This window comes from Micromys minutus, assembly GCF_963924665.1.
Source record: "Micromys minutus genome assembly, chromosome: 30".
Classification (NCBI taxonomy): domain Eukaryota; kingdom Metazoa; phylum Chordata; class Mammalia; order Rodentia; family Muridae; genus Micromys; species Micromys minutus.
In genome coordinates this window covers 9,409,722-9,430,609 of record NC_137965.1, presented here as the reverse complement: position 1 = coordinate 9,430,609, position 20,888 = coordinate 9,409,722, and the positions used below count along the sequence as shown (strand labels likewise).

Here is a 20,888-nt window from a genome sequence, read left to right as displayed (position 1 = left end):
ATTCTACTAAAAAAAAAAACAACAACATGCTTTGAAGCCAGCACTGTATATGTGCCATAAACATTAGCACCTATAATAATAAATATACATATAAATGGGGTATTCATATCACACACACACACATATACCCCACTGAATCTCAGGGATCATCATAGAATATGGGACAGAAAGACTTAAAGAGCCACTGTTGGGGATGTCTGCTATGAGACAGGGCCATTATTCGTGTGAACTCACAGCAGTTGCACTGTGTGCCCAAAGCGAGTGCAAGAGCAAATCACTTAGAATCCTGGTGTAGATAAGGGAAGAGCTCACAGAGTCCCAGTCTTAAGAGAGGAATGTATCCATAATTGGCTGGGAAGGGGTCACGTTTCTTCAGGCATGAAGTTTCTAAGAGGTTAACCAGGTCCTAATAGATGGTTCTGTACCCATGAATATGCAGGCAACACCGGGTTACATTTTATCAAGCACATTATATGCATGCATTAGATTCTCAAACAATAAAAAAATATAATTAAAGATAAATTTTAAAGTATCTCTCTGTTTAATGCACAGTCTAAATAATTTCCTTAAGATAAGTTCACTTCCTCATCATTTTGTCACGGATGCTGAAATGCCATGTCATGATTAACAAACTGCTATACACCTTTTCTTTACATTTCCATACTGTTCCATATAGTTCCCTGAATAGCCCAGCATCTGTCACAGATCAATGAAGATCAGAGGCCAATGTGCTTTTCTTGTTTGTGATGGCAAGCATTCCCAATGCGTTCTAAATTACTTCCAAGTTAGATTTATTTGTGTCCAAATGGGACTTCCATTTTAAATCTATCTTAGCTGGCCATGTTGTAGCGGGCCTTTAATCCCACCACTCAGGAGGTAGACACAGGCAGGCCCTCTGTGAGTTTGAAGGCAGCTCGGTCTGCAGCCCAGTCTACATAGTGTTACAGGTCAGCAAGAAGACCCTGTCTCGAAAACTAAACTTTTCAAACTAAAAGGCCACTGTCATTTGCTTCCTACTCATCAAACTCGCAAAGTGAACATTTAAATCGAATTTAAATTCTTTCTTTTTTACTCACTGAGTTGCCCAGGCTGTGCTGGCCTCCCTATCCTCCTTCAGACATTTGAGTACTGAGGCTGCAAGCCCATATCGCCATGCCTAATGGAATTTATGTGAATATGATGCTGTTGACTGGGGCAGTACATATTCTAGTACCAGACTCATTTGTACAGACAACAACCTGTTTGATGGGAGCATACAACGTTACACATGTTGAAAGAGAGCTAGCTCATGCCCTCCAAATGACTTCATACCATAGCATGTGTTATTGTTCCTAACAAGAATGCCTGTATTAGGAAAACTAAATGCCTGTATTTTTCCTCTGGTAATGTGGACTTTCTTTGCTCAGCCCAAGAGCTCAGGAAATTAAGATAAATTGTTAAAAAGCCTCCCCTGCTGTTGTTTCCCTACTGACGCCCTGTAAACATAAGCATTACATATCTGCATGGCTCACATCATAAAGCAGCTGCCAAAATAAGGGGCTTGTGAAGCTCACGCAGTCACCTTATAAATTAACACATACATCACACCAAAGGGGAGACTATCAGCTCACAGTATCTATTAGCACTTCTTTGGGAGCTGGAGGTGCATGTAATTAGCACTCAATAAGAACATTCTTCTCAAAAATAACATAAAAATCTACATGTGTTGAAGAACGAGAGAATTCCTTCTGATTAAAAGTTTGAGATAAACGGGGATTGAGAAAGAAATCCTTCCTTTTGGCCTGAAGAAATTTGTTTCTATCTACACATCCAAAGTTCTGGCAGAGAATGATCAACATTCTAGTACCTTCAGTGTAAAGGAGTCGCATAAAAAGAGAAATTTTTGTAAGCTTTTAGATGCTTTTTTTTTCTTGCCTGTGGAACTCAGGTTCAGCGTTCCAAAAAAAGGAGAAAGAATCCTTTGATACCAAAGTTAAATAAAGCATATGCTGGGCTGTAAGTGTGGGGTCAGAAGGAATTTGGAAGAATGCAAATGTCCTCAATCCACCAGCTTAGCAGCCTGAGGAAAATGGAGATGACTGTCTGTCCATTGAGAACGCCCATTCCATTATAAATCTGCCCCTGGGATGTGGCCACCTAGTAAATCAATGTGTTTCCTGCAGCTTTCTGAACCTAGATGTGCCTTTCGACTAAGTTCTAGTCAATGGGATCTAAGAAAGAGGTGTGTGCCACTCTGCAAGCGATCCCTCTGTCTGCTGGTAGGAAGCCGAGGGGCTACACCACGTGCTGACAAAGGCACAATCTTAAAAAGACTGAAATGCCCACAGAGACTTCCACGTGAATGCCAGAAGTCCAGGGTTTCGCAGTTACATGGCAAAGAAACACACCGACTTGTATTAAACTGATAAAGTCCAGAGGTTGGTGCTACCTTAATAAGCACAATGCTATAAAGTGGAATTGCAGAGAAAAGCCTTTTAAATGATCTTTAAAATAAATTTACATGTGCCAAGCCAGTACCTACTTAGAGCACTAGACTTGGGCATCTCCCCGATCTTCAAGCAAGAGGGGAAATCAGGGCCCACAGAAGAAATTGATTTGTCTGGAATCACACAACTAACCAATGGGGGTAGACTGAAAGATGAGCCAGGCTCCTTAATTCTTTCAGAAAAGAAGGTTGAACTTAAAACCAGCAGGGTGTGTGTCAGAAGCTAGCCAGGGTCAACGCAGTACGGGTTCGTTCTGCAAGCATTTAAAATTCACGTTTCATCAAGAACTATGCATAACATTTTCATGCATTTAACAGAATGATGCCTGCTCCCTGCACAAGCTGTTCTATCACTAGTCACCTGACAAGGAACACTGTGGAGCAGGTACTGGAAGAATTGGTACTGCTGATGGGAGAGATGAAGCTTCAGGGTCAGAGAAGTTAAGGGTGCCATTGTGAATAAGAGTCTGTATGTCCTCCAAGTCACTCCCGCTGCAAACATCCTCGGTCTTATCCTAATCATCTCCGGATGTATCAGTTATCACAATGGGAAGCTGTGACTGCTCAGAGTGAGCATGCACTTTAAAACACAGCCTAGCTGGAAATTTTATTTTGTGTGTGTGGAACGGAGAGCAGGTTTGCAAGTGAGATCTGTGGTGCAAAGGTGTTCTCGGCTATCGACACTTATCTATATACGTGCTCACATAGGCCTGCCCTCTCTACATATCAGAGTCCAGCTTGTTTGGCTCTTCCAAGCTCTGCAGTATCAGAGATACAGGTCCCTCATCGGTGGGTTTCAGTGTTGGCTTCCAAAGGCTGCCTAAGAAGTCTCTGCAACAGGGACGCTCACCAACTCATGTGCATATTTACTGAGCTTCGGAAAACCACGTGGTTCTTTTTTAAAGTGTGTGTGTGTGTGTGTGTGTGTGTGTGCGCGCGCGAGCGTGCGCGTGTGTGTGGAGTTATGCTCACACACAGGTCCTCACAGAGCCAGCACAGGGCATCAGATCACCAGGAGCTGGAGTTACAGGTGCCCGTGAGCTGCAGGGAACCAAACCTCAGCATGAGCAGTAAGTGCAGTAAACAATTAAGGCCCCAAACCATAGAATTCTAAGCTTCTGTTTTTACCATCTGTAAACTGTGTATAGGACTTCCTGTTTCTACTGTAGCATTAGAAATAAATGCTACAGAAGCTGATGTGCTCTGAGCCTTTGTGTCACTCTGAGTTAAAATTTTAGAACTGTATGTAATACACTCTATGATGCCATTTGGATGTGCGGCCTTTGAGAGACAGTTTCAGGACATTACATGACTCCTTCATAGGAATGGAGCCCTATGAACAGGCTTGTTGTCTCTATAAGAGACATGGGAGATTACTCCTTACTTCACTGTGTGAAGACATAAGACTGTAGAGTACAATCCAAGAAAAGAATACAAGGCACCATATTGGCCCAACCCTTGATCTTGGATTTATCCTACTCAGAACTGTGAGCATTAAGTGTCCGTTCAAACCATGCAGTTAACAAGTAGGACGATCGCTTAGGGGATATGGTCCTCCTATTATAGTCTCCCGTGTGTGAACCATATGTTCAACTTTGAGATGATGGTTTTTGCTTTATCTTATATTTTGTATTGCCATGTTCCTTTTTCTCTCTTCGAAGCTCACTCTTTGCTACTGAGAGACAGAGAGAGAGGTGGGAGTGAACCTCTGAGGGGTAGAGGCTGGGGAACTATAATTAGGATACATTTTCTGAGAAGAGAATCTATTTTCAATTAAAGGGGTAAAAAGAGCATCTGCTGTGAAAGGATGGAGAAATTGATTCAAATCTCCCACACACACAAAAAAAAAATCAGACATGGCCGAACAGGTCTGCAAACCCAGTATTGAGAAATAGAGACAGACAGATTCTGGGAGTTGAGTGGCCAAGTGGAGAATTTCCACTTCAGTGACTTTTCTCAAAGAAAAAGGCAATGAGTGAAAGAGAAAGGTGTCTCAATGCCTTCCTCTAGTTTTCAGATGCACTCACACACATGCACACACACACACACACACACACACACACACACACACGTGCACACACACATACATACATATATACATACATACATGAGCGTGCACATATGCACACACAAGGGACTAAATAAAAGGTGTCCCTGGTACTACCTGAGGACCCGGGTATACCACTCCTGGGCATATACCCAAAAGATGCTCCAACATACAACAAGGACACATGCTCCACCACGTTCATAGCAACCTTATCTATAATAGCCAGAAGCTGGAAAGAACCCAGATGTCCTTCAACAGAGGAATGGATACAGAAAATGTACATTTACACAATGGAGTACTACTCACCTATTAAAAACGACTACATGTAATTCTTAGGCAAATGGTGGAACTAGAAAATATCATCCTGAGTAAGGTAACCCACTCACACAAAAAAAAAGACACACAGCATGTACTCACTGATAAGTGGATATCAGCCTAAAAGCTCTGAATACCTAAGATACAATTCACAGACCACATGAAGCTCAAGAAGAAGGATGACCAAAGTGCAGATACTTCAGTCCTTCTTGGAAGGAGGAACAAAAATATTCTCAGGAGGAAACACAGAGACCAAGTTTGGAGCACAGACTGAAAGAAAGGCCATCCAGAGACTGCCCCACCTGGGGATCCATCTTATATGCAGCCACCAAACCCACACAATATTGCTGATGCCATGAAGTGCATGCTGACAGAAGCCTGATATAACTGTCTCTTGAGAGGCTGTGCCAGAGCCTGACAAATATAGAGGTGGATGCTCGCAGCCAACCACTGAACTGAGAATGAGGTCCCCAATAAAGGAGTTAGAGCAAGAATTGAGGGAGTTTGCAACCTCATAAGAACAACAATACTAACCAACCAGAACTCCCAGGGACTAAACCACCATCCAGAGAGTACACATGGAGGGACCCATAGCTCCAGCTGCACATGCAGCAGAGGATGGCCTTGTTGGGCATCAATGGGAGAAGAAACCCTTTGTCCTGCCAAGGCTCAATGCCCCAGTGTAGAGGAATGTCAGGGCAGGGAGGCAGGAGGAAGTGGGTGGGTGGGTGAACAACTTCATAGAAGCAGGGGGAGTGGGGAGGGGATAGGGAGTATGGAAGGGAATCCAGGAAAGGAGATAATATTTGAAATATAAATAAAATATATCCAATAAAAAATAAAAAATAAATAGAAATTTAAAAAAGAGAAAGGTGTCCCAATATCCTATTCTAGTTTCCAGATGCATGCACGCATGCACAAGCACACACACACAAACACACACACACACACACACAAATAAATAAGCAAAATAAACCTGATTTATGACACGTCCTAGCATCCTGAGCTGACCTCACAGAACTTTTGAAAGGCTCTAGCATGTGGTGATTTGCATTGGAGCTACAGGTTTCAAAAGACAATAAGAATGCAGATCAGTCCACCGAACAAAAAGTAATGAGAAGTAATAAAAACCAAAAGATATCAAATAAAATATGATCTGCACCACTAAAGTGTTTTACATTAGTACCTGAAATTTATACTATAAATGTAAAGTTCACTGCTTTTTGAAGTGCATTTAATAGTCTCCTGGCCATGATTTACATGAGGTAATAGGTCACTCAGGCTGGCCAGGGTTGGAGGAAAGCCTACAGCTTTGTGAACCTCCATTGAGCATATTTGTTTGATGTCTATCAAAACCCTATCCTGTCCAGAGCAGTGCTACAATGCTGTAGTCCCCTCAGATGGATTCTTCCACAGATAAATAATAATCCTTAGTAACTTGAGTTTTTCACAGAATTACACCCTCATCCCATAGGCAGAAAGTCCACCTTCACGTAAGCATAGAGAAGCAAGACTATAGCAACACTGGAAAAATATGTACCTACAATCAACCATGTTCCTACCAAAACATTGCCCAGAAGTTTCTACCAGCCAATGAATGAGCACTCACAGGGGAAATTTGCAGGATATGGGGCCCTTCTCCATATCATTAAAACTCCATATCAACTTGATGAAAACATCCTTGAACTTTACTGTCATCTGAGGCTCTTTCTACCCAAATTGCTCTTCTTGTCCTACCTTTTACTGACTTGGGGTTTGCACTGTGGTCCCAAGTTGTCTGTTTTCTGAACACATAGCCACCAAAAAAAAAAAAAAAAAAAGAAAGAAAGAAAGAAAGAAAGAAAGAAAGAAAAGAAAGAAAAAGAAAGAAAAAAAACCCAGGCACAAACACAGAAAGAACAGAAGGTGTTTTCAGCAGTACTCACCTGTGTTCCTAGAGTCACATGACTTCGCTGAAGCCTTGGTCCCTAACACACAGCAGATATACTTTGCAACACCCATGAACGCTGTCCGAAATGCTATGTCTAGTTTGTCGAGACTAGAGAGGTGACTCAGCAGTTAAGGGGCTACTCTTCCAGAGGACCTAGGTTCAATTCCCAGCATCCACGTGGTGGTTCACGTGGGATTTAACACCCCATTCTGGCTTTCATGAGCATTGCATGCATGCAGTACACAGATATGCACTTAGATGCAGGCAAGTAAAGACTACAATATGCTGTAAACTGCAGAGTTTTTGGTATATTCAGTTTTCGTTTATAGAAACATCACAGTTTAGCTTCAGAAGACATTTAATATTGTCTGTGCACAATTTCTCACCTTATGGGTTTCAATTCAGCATATCTTTGGATTACATTGTGCTACAGTGTTTGATTTTTTAAAATTTATTTTTGAGGTAGTTTTATTAAAATCTATTCAATATTTTTAGCTTCAGATTAGAGCACAATATCCAACAATTTTGAAGTGCCCTTAGACATGGTTCTGCCATTTTGTATTATGTATGTGTATTGGGTGGTCTTTTCCATATGGATGATTATAAAAGCAAGATGCTGATCAATTCAGTAAGAAGATGTTCTGTGTCCTGTTCTGTCAAATATGTAATTTGGATTTAATTGTTTTATCTGCAACAAACAAACAGACCCATCTCATTAAAAGGGGTATTTGTTTCCATCTTTAGGATATGTGAGAAATACACTTACATATTTCAACAGATTGTTTTATAGTACATTTCTCTATAACTCATTATCAGTAATTGTTTGATTTGCATACACACTTTATACAGCTATATATTTCGGGCTACACAAAAATTTATCAAGTGAAAAGTAGTTGCTAGTGGAAAAAATGAAAAAAACAGCGTAAACAATTTCATGTACGGATACCTTTTCTTTTATAGACCATAATTTGAGAGTTTAAGTCCATGATTGCTTGAATTCATTGCTAAGGACCTGAGGCAAGGCTCAAACTCTTTATCAGAGAGTGTGGCAGAGAAGAACCCCTGGCCTCATGGTGGCCAGGAGGCAGAGTAATGGGCATCTGGGAACACATGTGTGCCATTTAAACTTCCTCTAACAAAGCCCCATCTTCTAGTTTCTAGCACTTCCTGGTAATGACATCTAATTAAGAATCCACCAGTAGAAGACAATGGATGAGATGAGGACCCAATCACCTTTTAAAGTTCCATCTGCTGGCAAACAAGTATTCAGGAGATGAGTTTGAGAGGAGACCTCAGGTTCAACCATTACACCCATCACCTCCTCCAAATTTCTACCATCTTGCCTCAGCCTAGCACTTACCTATGCAGAACCTGAGGTACAGCAACGGCGTCAGGAATATACAGAAACAGATAGAGAGATGGACTTTTTATATGGCTGGCTGACTTCCAAAGGGACAAAAATACACTCACCCGTGGATGGAGTGAGTCAGGCCAATCCCTGCAAGAGGGTGACAGCTGGTAATTACAGGGTTAATGTGGTGATCTGAGAGATATAGACTATATAGGTGCATTGACATTGATAGACAGGATGGTAGCAGTCTCTAGAAGGACAAGGAGTTGCCTGGGTAAGGCTAAGACTGACTGGATGGACATTCTGCAGAGAGATGAGAAGAAACTGGCAGCCATCTTAAGCAGCAGTTTTAGGATAAAATGAGAGGAAGAGAAACTCAGTCACTCACTAACAGACAAATACTCCCATTAATGATGATGCAAGAGGGACCAAGCGAACACCCAGATGTTACAGCTACTGAGCTCTGCAAAGAGCCCTAAGATTGGCCAAATATGAGGTCATCGCTGGGAAAACATGGGACCCTGAAACATAGGAAAAGACACATGTATGAATCCCTCTGGATGCTGGCGCTGTGGATCCTCACGGCTTTAAAACTTGTTAAGTTTGAGCTTTAAACTCACTCTTCTCTAGAGCGGGCTTATATTTCCCTTATACAGAAAACCTAACCGCATGGTGCAAGTGCTTCTTGTCAAGCAGGTAATGAGCTGAAATACAAATCTGCTAGGAGCATTCAGGAGCACCCAGGGTCTAAGGAGATGGAGAAAGCGGGTATGTGAGAGCATCTGCAAGAGTTAGCTAGCGTGCATCGGCAGGAGCCTGAGAAGCACCTCTGAGGTTGAATTTTAAAGTTTCCTGATTGACAGGCTCCTAATTTAGGACTAGAAAGAAAGGATTCATTTCTTGTGTATGAAGAATTTAACCCCCCTGACAAGACTGTCAAGAGATGAGAGGAAACTCACTTGCACGGAACTCTTAGAAGTCTGCGGAAAGCATTAGCCAATACTCAGTGAATTAGATGTGCTCGAGTTGACCTGGAATGTGGCAAAGGAAAAATTAAAAATAGAGTCTGAAGAAAGTGCATAGTAAAGATGGGCGAACGTACAGTCAGACACACTAATGGATGTGTCCCATGGGAAAGCAAGTAACAGATGAACATCAAAATCACATCTGCCAGAGGGACAGGTGCATCATAGAACTGTTTGGTGGTGACACTCAGCCTAGTGACAGAATCTTAAAAGGAAGAGCATATAAGAGTTTTCCAATATTGCTAAGGATGACAGTGCCCTAAATAACAAATGTGATCAGAGATCGCTTTATCTATAAAAGCCAGGAGGCAGAAATTGCTATAACAACCAAACTGCTTGGAGGACCTAATAAGGAAGTTACATTGGAGAGAATTTCAGAAATACTTGATTTTCATTTTTCTATGATTAAAAACCGACAGGGAAATTTAAAGGGTGCTTCTTAACATATGTAACTAAAATCAATGAAGAATGGGAAAATGTCAACATGAAAGAAATCACATAAAACCTAGAAGCCACGAAGCCTTGATCATTTCTCAGATCTCACAAATGTTTATACTTGAAGCCTTTGAAATATTGGCTAAGCCACTGGAAGAAAGGATTCTGCATTTTCCTGAACCTTTTCCAAAGGAACCTTCTATTATATATTCATGTACATCTGTGCTGAGAAAAGGGAAGGCTGTGGGCTTCAAGGGCTGGGGTAAGCTGTCTATGTGGATATTAAAAAACAAAACCAAGGCATGATTGGGGCTTCTCTGTTAAACTGAGGTCTGTAATGGCCAGGATAAAATAATAAGGCTGGACGGGTTTTGGTCTGTGCACCTGCTCAGTGGTGACTGTTCCAGTGTTTGAAGATGTAACTGAAAATCATACACTTAGCAGCTGATATTGTCACCACTTGGGGCATTTTAGTTTTAAGAAAGACACAGTGAAGACATTCTCAACCAACAGGCTTCCCACTTCTGGACGAAACCGTAAATTCAAAGTGGGTTTTAACATTGGGTCGGGCGAACAGATTACTGCTGCTACTAATTTTCTAGTTATGTGTGGTGGATGCTGCTTTTATGTGTCCACTTGAAGCCCTGAGCTCCTGAAAAATCCAGATAGAACTGAGTAACAATTATAGGTTACCACAGGCTTGGCCTTCACTTCAGCTAATGTGAAAGATTGGTAAATCTTTGTTTGTTTTTCATATTCAAGTGGATTAAGATGTAACTAATATACAATAACAGTTTTATGTATGCTGTCTGGTGAATTTGAACCTATGCCAATACACTCGAAAGTATATGTGTAAGATAACTTTGTTTTCCTTTGTTTAATTCCATGTTTCCAAAACATGTTTATCCTCAGTGTCTTTTTTTTTGGGGGGTTGCCTGGGGCAGTTCCTCATCCTGTCAAACTTCTCTCCTCAGTGGCTTCTCCCTCTGTCAGACTCTAGTTCCTGCCTATTACCACCTGCTGTCCCTGAGTTCTCTGCTCCCATATGAAGTGTGTCTAAAATGCACTAGCTGGTGGGAAATCTCTCCTACCTCCAATGGACAACACCATCGGTTGTCTCTTCACTTCTTGGTTTCCTACTATAGCAAATAGTCTACTGTTTCTACTGTAACAAACAGACTCCAGTAGCTGTTCCAAAGGCCTGTTAGATGCTTATTGCTCAGGAGACATAACAGTTCAATTACAACACATGAGTAAGTCCTGGAGATCTGCTACACCACACAATAAAGCGTTATAACTATAATTATCATTGTGCCGTGGTATGTACTTCAGCATCGGTAGATTATAGCGATTTTCAAAGGCAGGGTCTCATTTTACTTAGTTTCTGGGCTTTTCTCGATCTTTCTTGATGAACTAGTCTTAATGACCTACTAGGGACCGGTTGCAAGATCAGGGCACAGTACTAGCCCTCCGTTCACAAGTATTATCTATAAATGACACGGTGGTTCTTAAACACCCAAGTACGTCAGACTCTTCTGAGAGATTAAGACATCGATGTCTAGACCCTGATGAAGACCTGGCTCAGTGGTTCACAGTAGATACTAAGAATTTTCATTAAAAAAAAAATGGATAGCACTTTTGCTGAAAATGACTGAACAACATAATGAGCGTAATCCCTTCTGCCACCCTTATATTCATGGCTAAATTTACTCAACCTTATGGTATATATTCTTTCAGGTGATATTCAAAACCAAGATCAAGCAGTTATCAATCATTTAAAAATCCAATTCCTCGGGAAACCGCTGATTTGATTTTTGTCTCAATGTACCAAAACCGGTATTTTTCTTTCCACTGTTCCTATGCGATTATATAATTAATTATTCCAGTTAGGACATCCTTGTTCAGGAAGACACACACTGAATTAAGTAGGGGCCATCTCAGATAAGTCAAGACATATGATTCCTACCTAGTCACCTCTCAGTGCCTTTTGCCCTTGAATAAAATTCAGTTTTTACTTAACCACTGTTACTTGCATCCTGTTGGCTTTATTATTTCTGAGATGCAATCAGATAAGTATACAGTTCTCACTAAAAACTGTTTGCCTCTCTGTGTATTTGTTTATTATCTTATTATGTGTTTCCCCTTTTATTGGAACTCCTCAGAAAATTATGCAACAAAACACAGAAATCCAATAAAAACCAGAATATCAGCTTTATTGGTAGCATAATATTGTATGTGAGAGTTTAATTTGTTCCTAAACACAAGCCCAAAGAAAACGTGTCCATTCTCCTGGAATGAGCATGTCTCTGTGCACTGCCGGGCCACCAGAGAAGAAGAGATGATCTAGGGTTACAGTTATGCTACGTGAAAAAACAATTTGCAGCTCACCAATTAATGGAGCTTTCCTCCTCAGTGGTAGTTCCGACCAAGTAAAGAGACATTTGCACAGTTCCCTCCTACTGTCTGTGAACTTGCATTTCTATGGGCATGGGAAAAGGACACAAAGGGAAAATGAAAAGTGGCTTCATCTGTATCCTTCCATTTTTACTGCCAGCTCATATTTCACTTATTGTAGCTCTGATCACAGTAAGGTAATTTGAAAAAGAATGTATTGTTAAAATGTAGAAAATGCTATAAGGATGAAATAGAGGGGACTCGGTTTTACAGTAGTGATTTGCCTGTCACACATGTTCCCGCAGCTTTCCAGTTATTCTGCTTTGTGACTTATACGTAGCAGTCTTTTGGAGTCTCAGGATGATGGTTCATAGCCTGAGACACACTAAGGGAACGTCCCAGAAACTACATAGCTATGAAGAATCAAAGCCAGCACTTAAGCTAAACCACAGGTCCAAGATCTCCATGCTATCATAGTTTGTGATGACATGCCTACCCTCCGGTAACACAGAGCAAGTGAGGGTGTAATATTTTTGTATGATATATAAAAATAAATAAAATTTAGCGTTATGTTATTCAGGTGTTGGCTTCTCCTTTTTCAATCCGAACATAGCACTATAATGCTTATTAGCAAGAATTTCCTGTCTCAAGTTTATGTAAATAATTCTTTCTGATCTCGTTAATAAGTGCTGATCACCCAACGGATGGGCAGAATAGAGAATATCCACTATCCAAAGGAAGGAGAGAGGGAGAGAGGGGGGAATCAGATCAGCAGAGAGGACTGAGAAATTGAAGTCATGGAGACGGAGTCTGGAGAGAGATCAGGGAAACACACCTGGACCCTGAAAAGGCAGATCAGTAACAATACTCAGGCATAATGAAATGGGTTGGGAGGCAGCCAGATTAGCATAGGAGGTTCTGAAGCCTCCTATGTATGGTTTGACTAACCACTGCATAAATTCTTCTGACAGAATTGTATCTGGAGTTTACCATCAAAGAAGTCCTGGAACCTCTTCACTGATGTGCTCGGAAATCAAGTAGGAAGTTCGGCAGTCGTGGGACAGTCAGAAAACAAAATAATTGTAAGAAGGTAGGCACTCTTGTTTTAAAACTTAAAGGAGAAAATTTCAAAAGACAGCCCAGCTGCTGGTGCAATGAGCGAGCTAATTAAGGAAATTATAAGGTAAAGCGATTAGTTGAATTCGAAGTCATATATTTGGACTCTTGAGATAAATTGGAAAGGAAAATGGCAGGTCAGACTTTGAAGCCATAAGGGAAGTAGATGGTATTGTCCATAAAGCTGGCAAATCGTAGAAGCTTGTCAGTTCGTTTGCACATGATCCCAGCTCCACAGTGACTCAGGGGCTCAATGGAAACTATATGAATCCAGACACCGAATGTGTGAACAGAAGTTAAAAGAAGCCCAGACTGCTGACGTTAATGTGAAAATATGCTTAGCCCATTAGAAAGAAAAACTAAGAAAACAAAAACAGAGACAGAATAAAATGTCCATATGACAAAGTCATCAAAAATCGTGGCCAAAATTAAGCAACAGTTATGTAGAGACTGAATGCTTATGCACACTGCTGGTGGAAAGACGATCTAACCAAGCTATGTCAGAGCAATCATGTGGTGGTCCATGAGAATCTGGAACAGGTATCTTCTGTGACCCAGTAATTGCAATCCCAGAGTCCTCTCTTTCAAATCCCAAAGGGGACAGAAATGCTCATGATAACACTAATTAGAGACTACCCAGGTCTCTGCTATTAGTTTAAAGTGTCATAGAAACAGGTTCACTTAAAGCAGCACAGACAGGTGCACTAGAATAGATTTTAAAAACAAGGTGCCAAAGGGAAAAGAAAAACATAAAAAGAACAAAAATACATGCTATATGATAACGTATTAAACCCCCATATACTTAGAAGTATACTCTTGGGATTTGATCTCCCTTCTATAAAAATGATATTTAGAAACATCACTGATAATTAGGCGAGTTTTTCAAAGGTACTAACTTTTAATACGTGCAATCCTTTTTATTACACCTTTTAGTACAGATTATTAAGTTTACATCCTACCCATGAATGGGCCAAAACACTAGTATTGGCTTCCAGAGAGGTAAGAAAAATGCTCTCAGACAAGGAAATGAAAGCACAAAGGGAAAAGAGAGAGTGGGGATGTCTGGCAGCGAGCACTAGTTCAGTCAGTTAGTGGCTGGGTGCTTGTTTCATGTTAGGAACTGCTGAATGCTGTAACTTTAATCCCTAGATAAATTGGCATCTAAAGACACAAAGGCTCTGTCCTAGGTCTAAGTGTTGGCTAAGTTAGAAAGGCAGAAGCCTAAGCCAGCTCTGTAGACTTTGGTGACCTCCCTCTCTAATCAACATGATATTTTCCTTCTATGCATATTCTATTATTATTCTATCATTATTTCTCTGAAAGATGTTTATGCAAATTTGGAAAACATATGTCTATATTTTTCAACTTACTGTCATGCAAGTTTTGTGACTTACATTTGTCTCAAAATGTTACAATCAGCATTCGTATTTAAAAGAACATGTCAGCGTATTCTATGGGTTTCCCCTTTCTCTAACAGTCAGAAGATGCTAGAATTTAGAGATCATTTTTGGGCCCCATAAGTCTCCCTTGTTCTGGAAGATGAGAAGCATTCTGTAGGAAGGATCTGGAAGTAATGTGGATGTGTAGTTACTTGATTTTATTTTAGAAAAATTGATAGAACACAATAAATCTATACTCACTCCCTTTTTCTGGCTTCTTGGTGATAAATAACCCCTTCCTTGGCTTGTTTATGAGCTGAGTGTTCCCTTTTCAAGCACAGAGAGAAAACAGTTTTTTCATTTTGTTAGATACAAAAGCTTGTCACCATTAATCTGTCACCGTGCAGAGAATGACTGACAGCAAAGAACAAAAGGTGACATGTTGACTTTAGGTCCAGCGTGAGAGAAAGAGAAAATGGATCCAACTGAAGAGGCAGAGAGATTGAAGAGAGGGATGAGAAAAGCAAGAAATGTAACACTAAAACACAATATAACTTTAAGAACCAAGTCAGAAAATAAAAAGAAGATTCAATATTTCATCCTCCCTTATAGACAGAAGACATCAACTTTGGTCCTGATGTGAGGGACATAAAGGACAAAAATGTGACCGTGAACTCAAAGCCGCTTTCAGTAACACGGCAAATGTAGGTTTACCGGACACTCTCCAGTCTAAACAGCAAATAAAAGCAGCCATATAATTGAATACAAAGGATCTATGGCAAAGAAAATCACTGTTTAAGCCGTGGTGTTCACCAGTGCACAAGCCCCTCATCATTCCAGACACTATGCTGAGTGCGTGAGAAACGAATCCAAACATGATCTGATTCTAGCTCTAGAAACATAAGTCTCATGAGCACCGTGTCTGTCCAGATATCAGCATAACACACTGGGGCAGTGCTGTGGCAGAGAGTCCCTGGTATTCTATGCAGGATGAGGTGGACAGGGGTAGAGGTGGCAACGGGAGAGGCTGGGGGAGGGGGATGGATCGATGATAAATCTCCTTTTTAAAGGGGAGCAAAAATGGAGCAAATGGAGAGGGGGGTAGGAAGAGGGAGGGGGAGGGGAAGGGAGGAGTAGGGGAATGGGAGGAGTAGGGAGAGGGAGGGGAGGGGAGGAGTAGAGAGAGAGGAGGGATGAGGGAGGGGGAGGGAAGGGGAAGGAGGAACAGGGGAGGGGGAGGGAGAGAGAAGGCATGTCCTCAGACTGGGACAATTGTGATGAAATATGCAGGGACATTATGAGTTCACGCATTAAGGTGTCATAAATACAGTGCTGAGAAGCCCGAGCCCCATCCCCAAACCTCGAGCAACCTTACGTGTTTAAATCATGGAGTAGTTTGCCTCAGTAGATCGATGTCAATAGTAAATGACAAGATTGGGGAGATATATGGCAATTCCCAAGTCAAGGGAATCAGTTAAGCTGTAGCAATAATCTAAATGAAAGGCTTGAACTACAGTAGCGGGGACAGAAAGAAAGAGGATAAAACCAATACAGGCTGAAGACATAAAGACACTAAACATGGTCACCTGGTGTAGACATATTTAAGGTCTGTGTGTAGCCTCCACCTGGGGGACAGTAGTGTGGGTACCATTTCCTATGTCACTTGGCCAGGACACAGAGTATAATTAGGGAGTAATGACAAGAAACAAAAAAGACAAATGTTCAGTACAGACATAACAGTTTTAATAAAAATGTTCTTTATCTGTAGCTCATTGAATATAAAGATTTTGAACCTAAATCCAATAACACACACACACATACACACATAGCACTTAGATGCCATATATGTATATGAATGTGCATATATGTATATGAATGATAGGACACATCTATGCAAATTCTATATGAGTAGCTGGTATCTTAGACAAAAGACAAAATTCATATTAGAGCTTTTATGGTTTGTGGCAACATTAAAAAATAAATAAACTGCGATCCAGTGCATATTTCTGGGAGGGGATGGCCAATTGTGACCCAGTGCACAATGGAAGGAGCCTGCGGCTATTGGTAACAAAGTAAATCAGAGGTGGAACTTCTCCTAAACCTGCCCTACCTCTTCCTTACCAGAGAAGGAGCGTCATCAACGTGCTCATATCCAATACCTCACCATTCCCGTAATATTGTACCACCATTCCCGTAATATTGTACCACACACATCCTGCTAGGATTCCGGGATCTGCGGAAGAAGGGTCATCCCAACATGCGGATGCTGATCCTAATGCTCTTCACAGTGATCAGCACATTCTCCTTTCTTTCTTCCACACCCCTTTATCTCTATCTCCTAGGTCCCACCTCATTATCCTCTGTGTTGCATCCTTGTAACTTTTCTGGGTCTCCATCACTGGAAAGAATATATATATATATATATATATATATATATATATATATACACACACACACATACACACACACACACATACCTTATAGATTTCCGTCTTAGAGATTGCTTTGTTCTTTGGCAAAGGTCTTACTCTGTTTCATTCCTAGTCTACATTTCATTTTGCTATTGTCTTTTCCTATTCTCTGTGACTATTCTTTTTACTATTATTATTTAATTATTAAGGAATGCAGCGATCTCTCTGATTCTGTTCCACTGTCTCAAGTTCTGAGAGAGCAATGTCTCTAAAATAAGTGTTGGCCCGCTCTCCTGAGGTGTGATATTTACTTATGTGCCTTCTATTTGTTTCTCGTGCAGTCATTTGGAGTGGAATGTCTTCCTCTAAGAGTCCTGGGCACCTGGGTTGAGTTGCTGCATAACCGGTTTTTGTGTTTTTGTTTTCTGTTTTCTCCCTGCACTCTGTGCTGATTCGTATTTATAGAAGGACTTCAGTCTTCCAGGCTAAACGGAGCTCTCCACAGAGCTTCAGTTTCTTTCTTAATTGCTCGGAATCATGGTAGAGTTAATTTCTTTGTTGTTTCATTCAACAAGTGAGCAATTTATACACCTCTTTAAAGATTTTTTTGAGACTATATATGATCATATCTGCCTCAACTAACCCCTTATCCCCTAGTCATACCCCCTACTTTCCACTTCCTGGTGATTTCTTAATAAACCATTAAATCTAGTTAATGCTACCCACTTGTGCATGAATGTAGGGTCATCAGGCCAAGCATGGGCAATCTCCTCAATAAATTATCTCCCCCTCTTCTGGCAACCATCTACTAACAGAAGCTTCTTGGTAAGGGGTGGACCTTGAACTCATGTACTTTACCTATGCCAGGATTTGGCTGACTTTGTCTTGTTCAGGTAACTACACAGCTGTATTTCTTATGAAGATTTAGCTTTAAAACACCTATTTTCTTTCCCCTTTCCCCTCCTATGTCCTCACCTTCTGTGTGTGTGTGTGTGTGTGTGTGTGTGTGTGTGCATGCACGAAAGAGTGCACATGTGTTTTTATGGTATGTGTGCACAAGGTTTGAGATATACTCCAATATATGAATAAAATACCAATGACTGGAAAGTGACTTTTCTCTGCCTTAGAAGGCTGACAGCCCTTATCATGAGTCTCCAAGATGCTTACAGAAAGTAGTCAAAGGGAAGAAAAGTTCACAGGCAAAAGAGTTAGAGATCTCAGGTGCTCTGTTAAGCTGCTATCTAGATAGAAGCTGAATAGAAATTCCTGCTGAAATATAGACAGACAGTAAAACCGAAAGCTCCAAGGTATCACAGTGGCACAACCCAGGGCTCTGAGAGGCTCGTAGATCTAGTGGGTCACACACACAGAGAGAAAATGGCAGGTTACTGAGGAAAATGGGAAATCAGTCTGATCACACAGGAACCAATATAAGGGCCTTGAGGTCTTCAGAGCTTTAGAATTTTCAGTTCACTGAAATTCCAATAATTCCCTATATGTCCAATCAATATTTACACTCAATAATCACACCAGTGCTGTACTCTGTCTGTGTGGCTATATCACTGTTCTTTTTAAGGGACGAGATGGTTTCTCCATTTCTAGTCCTTCTCAGGGGTAGTTGGGTATAGCTCTCGGTTTCAAGAACTGACTTTTCAAGGTAAAACCATGCAACAGTGCAGGATGCAAGTAGAAAGAACCTGGGAAACCGGGGATGTGGGATGCTGAGCCCCGTGGACACTCAGCCAGACCACCAGGGCATTTTCACTAAGGTTGCCTTGGACCTAAAATCAGTAGGAGCTGTTGTCGAACACGAGTTCTCCTAAGTACACAGCGGGCACACAGGGGGCTCTGAAAGTGGGACCCGGGGAGCACAGTGAGTGATCTTCCCCAAGGACGTGGGGAGAAGAAAAGACCTCCACCCATCTCAGCCCATTCCACTCCTGGCAAGAGTGAGGCTGAATGACCTGAATCAGAGCTCATAGAAGGGAACAACTAGGAGAGCCTGGAGAAAGATACAACACATCAGATCAAATTACTTTGAAGCCAAATGCAGATTATGAAAAGAAGTAACTAATATAATTCAATTAAACATTAGCGAGGCTTTCAGGTATTCACCATGGTTACCTACTGGCTGGATAATTTGTTAATGACGTACTCCTAACTGTAAGAAATGCGTGCGTGCATTTTGATATTTTTATCTTTACTGAAATGATCATTAAAAGAATAACAATAAATATTTAAGTACTTTGCACCTTTCCATGAACTGTGTGGTCTAGTATATATGTATAAATCTGATTCTTAGGCATCACGCATTCGCGTGTGTGTACACTTTTCAGACACCGAGTTTCTTGTGAGGAATTAGAATGGGACACAAACTAACGGGGGTTATTTGGGGCACAGAGCAGAGATGGTTCTCCACCAGCATATACTTCTCTTCATCTTGTTAAGCTTGTAGAAATTGAAGATTGTAGACAGGTACATAACTACCTAGGTGTGAGCGTGCTCAGACTGACTTATGCCTGAAAAGCATGAGAAGGCATGTCAGAGGCTCTTCCACATCATATTTTAAACAAAAAAGCTACACTGTTTTCCCTCCCTTTGCCATACATGAAATGGAAAATTTTGCTACAGATACATGGCATGGCAGAAGAGAGTCACATATCTGGGTACCACCGAGATGAGCAGCCTGCTTATTTGCAGGGCCGTACCAGCTACAGTCCCCCTGCCAGCTTTGAACCACATGCTCTAAGTGAGGGAGAATCAAGCTTCCATTTCATTTAAAGCATGAATCTTGGAAATCATCTGTCACCTACTGATCCCTTGTCATAGCTTCCACCTTAAGTAGGTAAACAGCCAAGTAAGAATGCTGCCTTGATTCATTCTTTCAAGAGTCTCTAATGAAGTTTCCCAACAATCTACAATGTAAGCTTGTTATCAGGACAGAGCTTATTATAGCATTCAGTAGTTAACAATGGTTTAGAAAGATTTCAAATATGAGTAGATATGAGAATAAGTAGAAGTGTGCTGGGTCCCGTGCCCCTTGCATGATCTATTTCCTGCGGCTGAACCATGGAATGTTGGTGACAAGACTGCTCTGAGTCTAATGGGCGTCACTGCTGGTAGAATCAATGTACTATACTTGAGAGCGGTGTATTATGGGCAATTTTATGAAAGATAATGTTAAACGAAGGAGGTGAAGGGTATAATGAACTTATTTCAATGATTAGTTGCTTCTTCACAAACATAGCTGAAAGTCTGCATTGCATGTACATACAGAACCCAGACAGAGGATATTATTCCGTGGAAACTGTGACTCTTCTTGTAGCATTAAAGGTGCGCTATCCGGAGCGCATCACAATATTGCGAGGAAATCATGAAAGCCAGCAGATCACACAAGTGTATGGCTTTTATGATGAATGCCTACAGAAGTATGGAAATGCCAACGTGTGGAAGTACTTCACAGACCTCTTCGATTACCTTCCACTTACAGCTTTAGTAGATGGGCAGATATTCTGCCTCCATGGTGGCCTCTCTCCATCCATAGATACACTGGATCACGTAAGAGCCCTGGATTGCTTACAAGAAGTTCCACATGAGGGCCCAATGTGTGATCTCTTATGGTCAGATCCAGATGACCGAGGTGGCTGGGGCATTTCTCCACGTGGTGCTGGCTCCACATTTGGACAAGATATTTCAGAAACATTTAACCATGCCATCGGTCTCACACTGGTGTCTCGTGCTCACCAGCTTGTAATGGAAGGATATAATTGGTGCCATGATCGGAACGTGGTCACCACTTTTAGTGCACCCAATTACTGCTACCGTTGTGGGAACCAGGCTGCCATCATGGAATTAGACGACACTTTAAAATACTCTTTTCTTCAGTTTGACCCAGCGCCTTGTCATGGAGAGCCTCATGTGACCCGGCACACCCCAGACTACTTCCTATAAATTCCTCCCTAAGACCCATCTTTGTATGTGGAAGTATACCTACCTAGCT

At 41.3% G+C, this 20,888-nt stretch overlaps 2 protein-coding genes across 3 annotated transcripts in view; one reads left to right on the top strand and one right to left on the bottom strand.

Moving 5' to 3' along the window:
* The window catches only part of GRM1 (glutamate metabotropic receptor 1), a gene marked incomplete at both ends in the record, with an annotated part of 351,560 nt that overhangs the window by 183,573 nt on the left and 147,099 nt on the right, over positions 1–20,888 (bottom strand). The gene's annotated exons all lie outside the window — the stretch shown is intronic.
* Positions 20,066–20,839, top strand: LOC308439768 (serine/threonine-protein phosphatase 2A catalytic subunit beta isoform-like; the record flags this gene model as incomplete). The annotated part of the gene is made up of 1 exon (XM_080941719.1): positions 20,066–20,839. The coding sequence occupies one exon, from the start codon at positions 20,066–20,068 to the stop codon at positions 20,837–20,839; it is 774 nt and encodes a 257-aa protein (XP_080797845.1).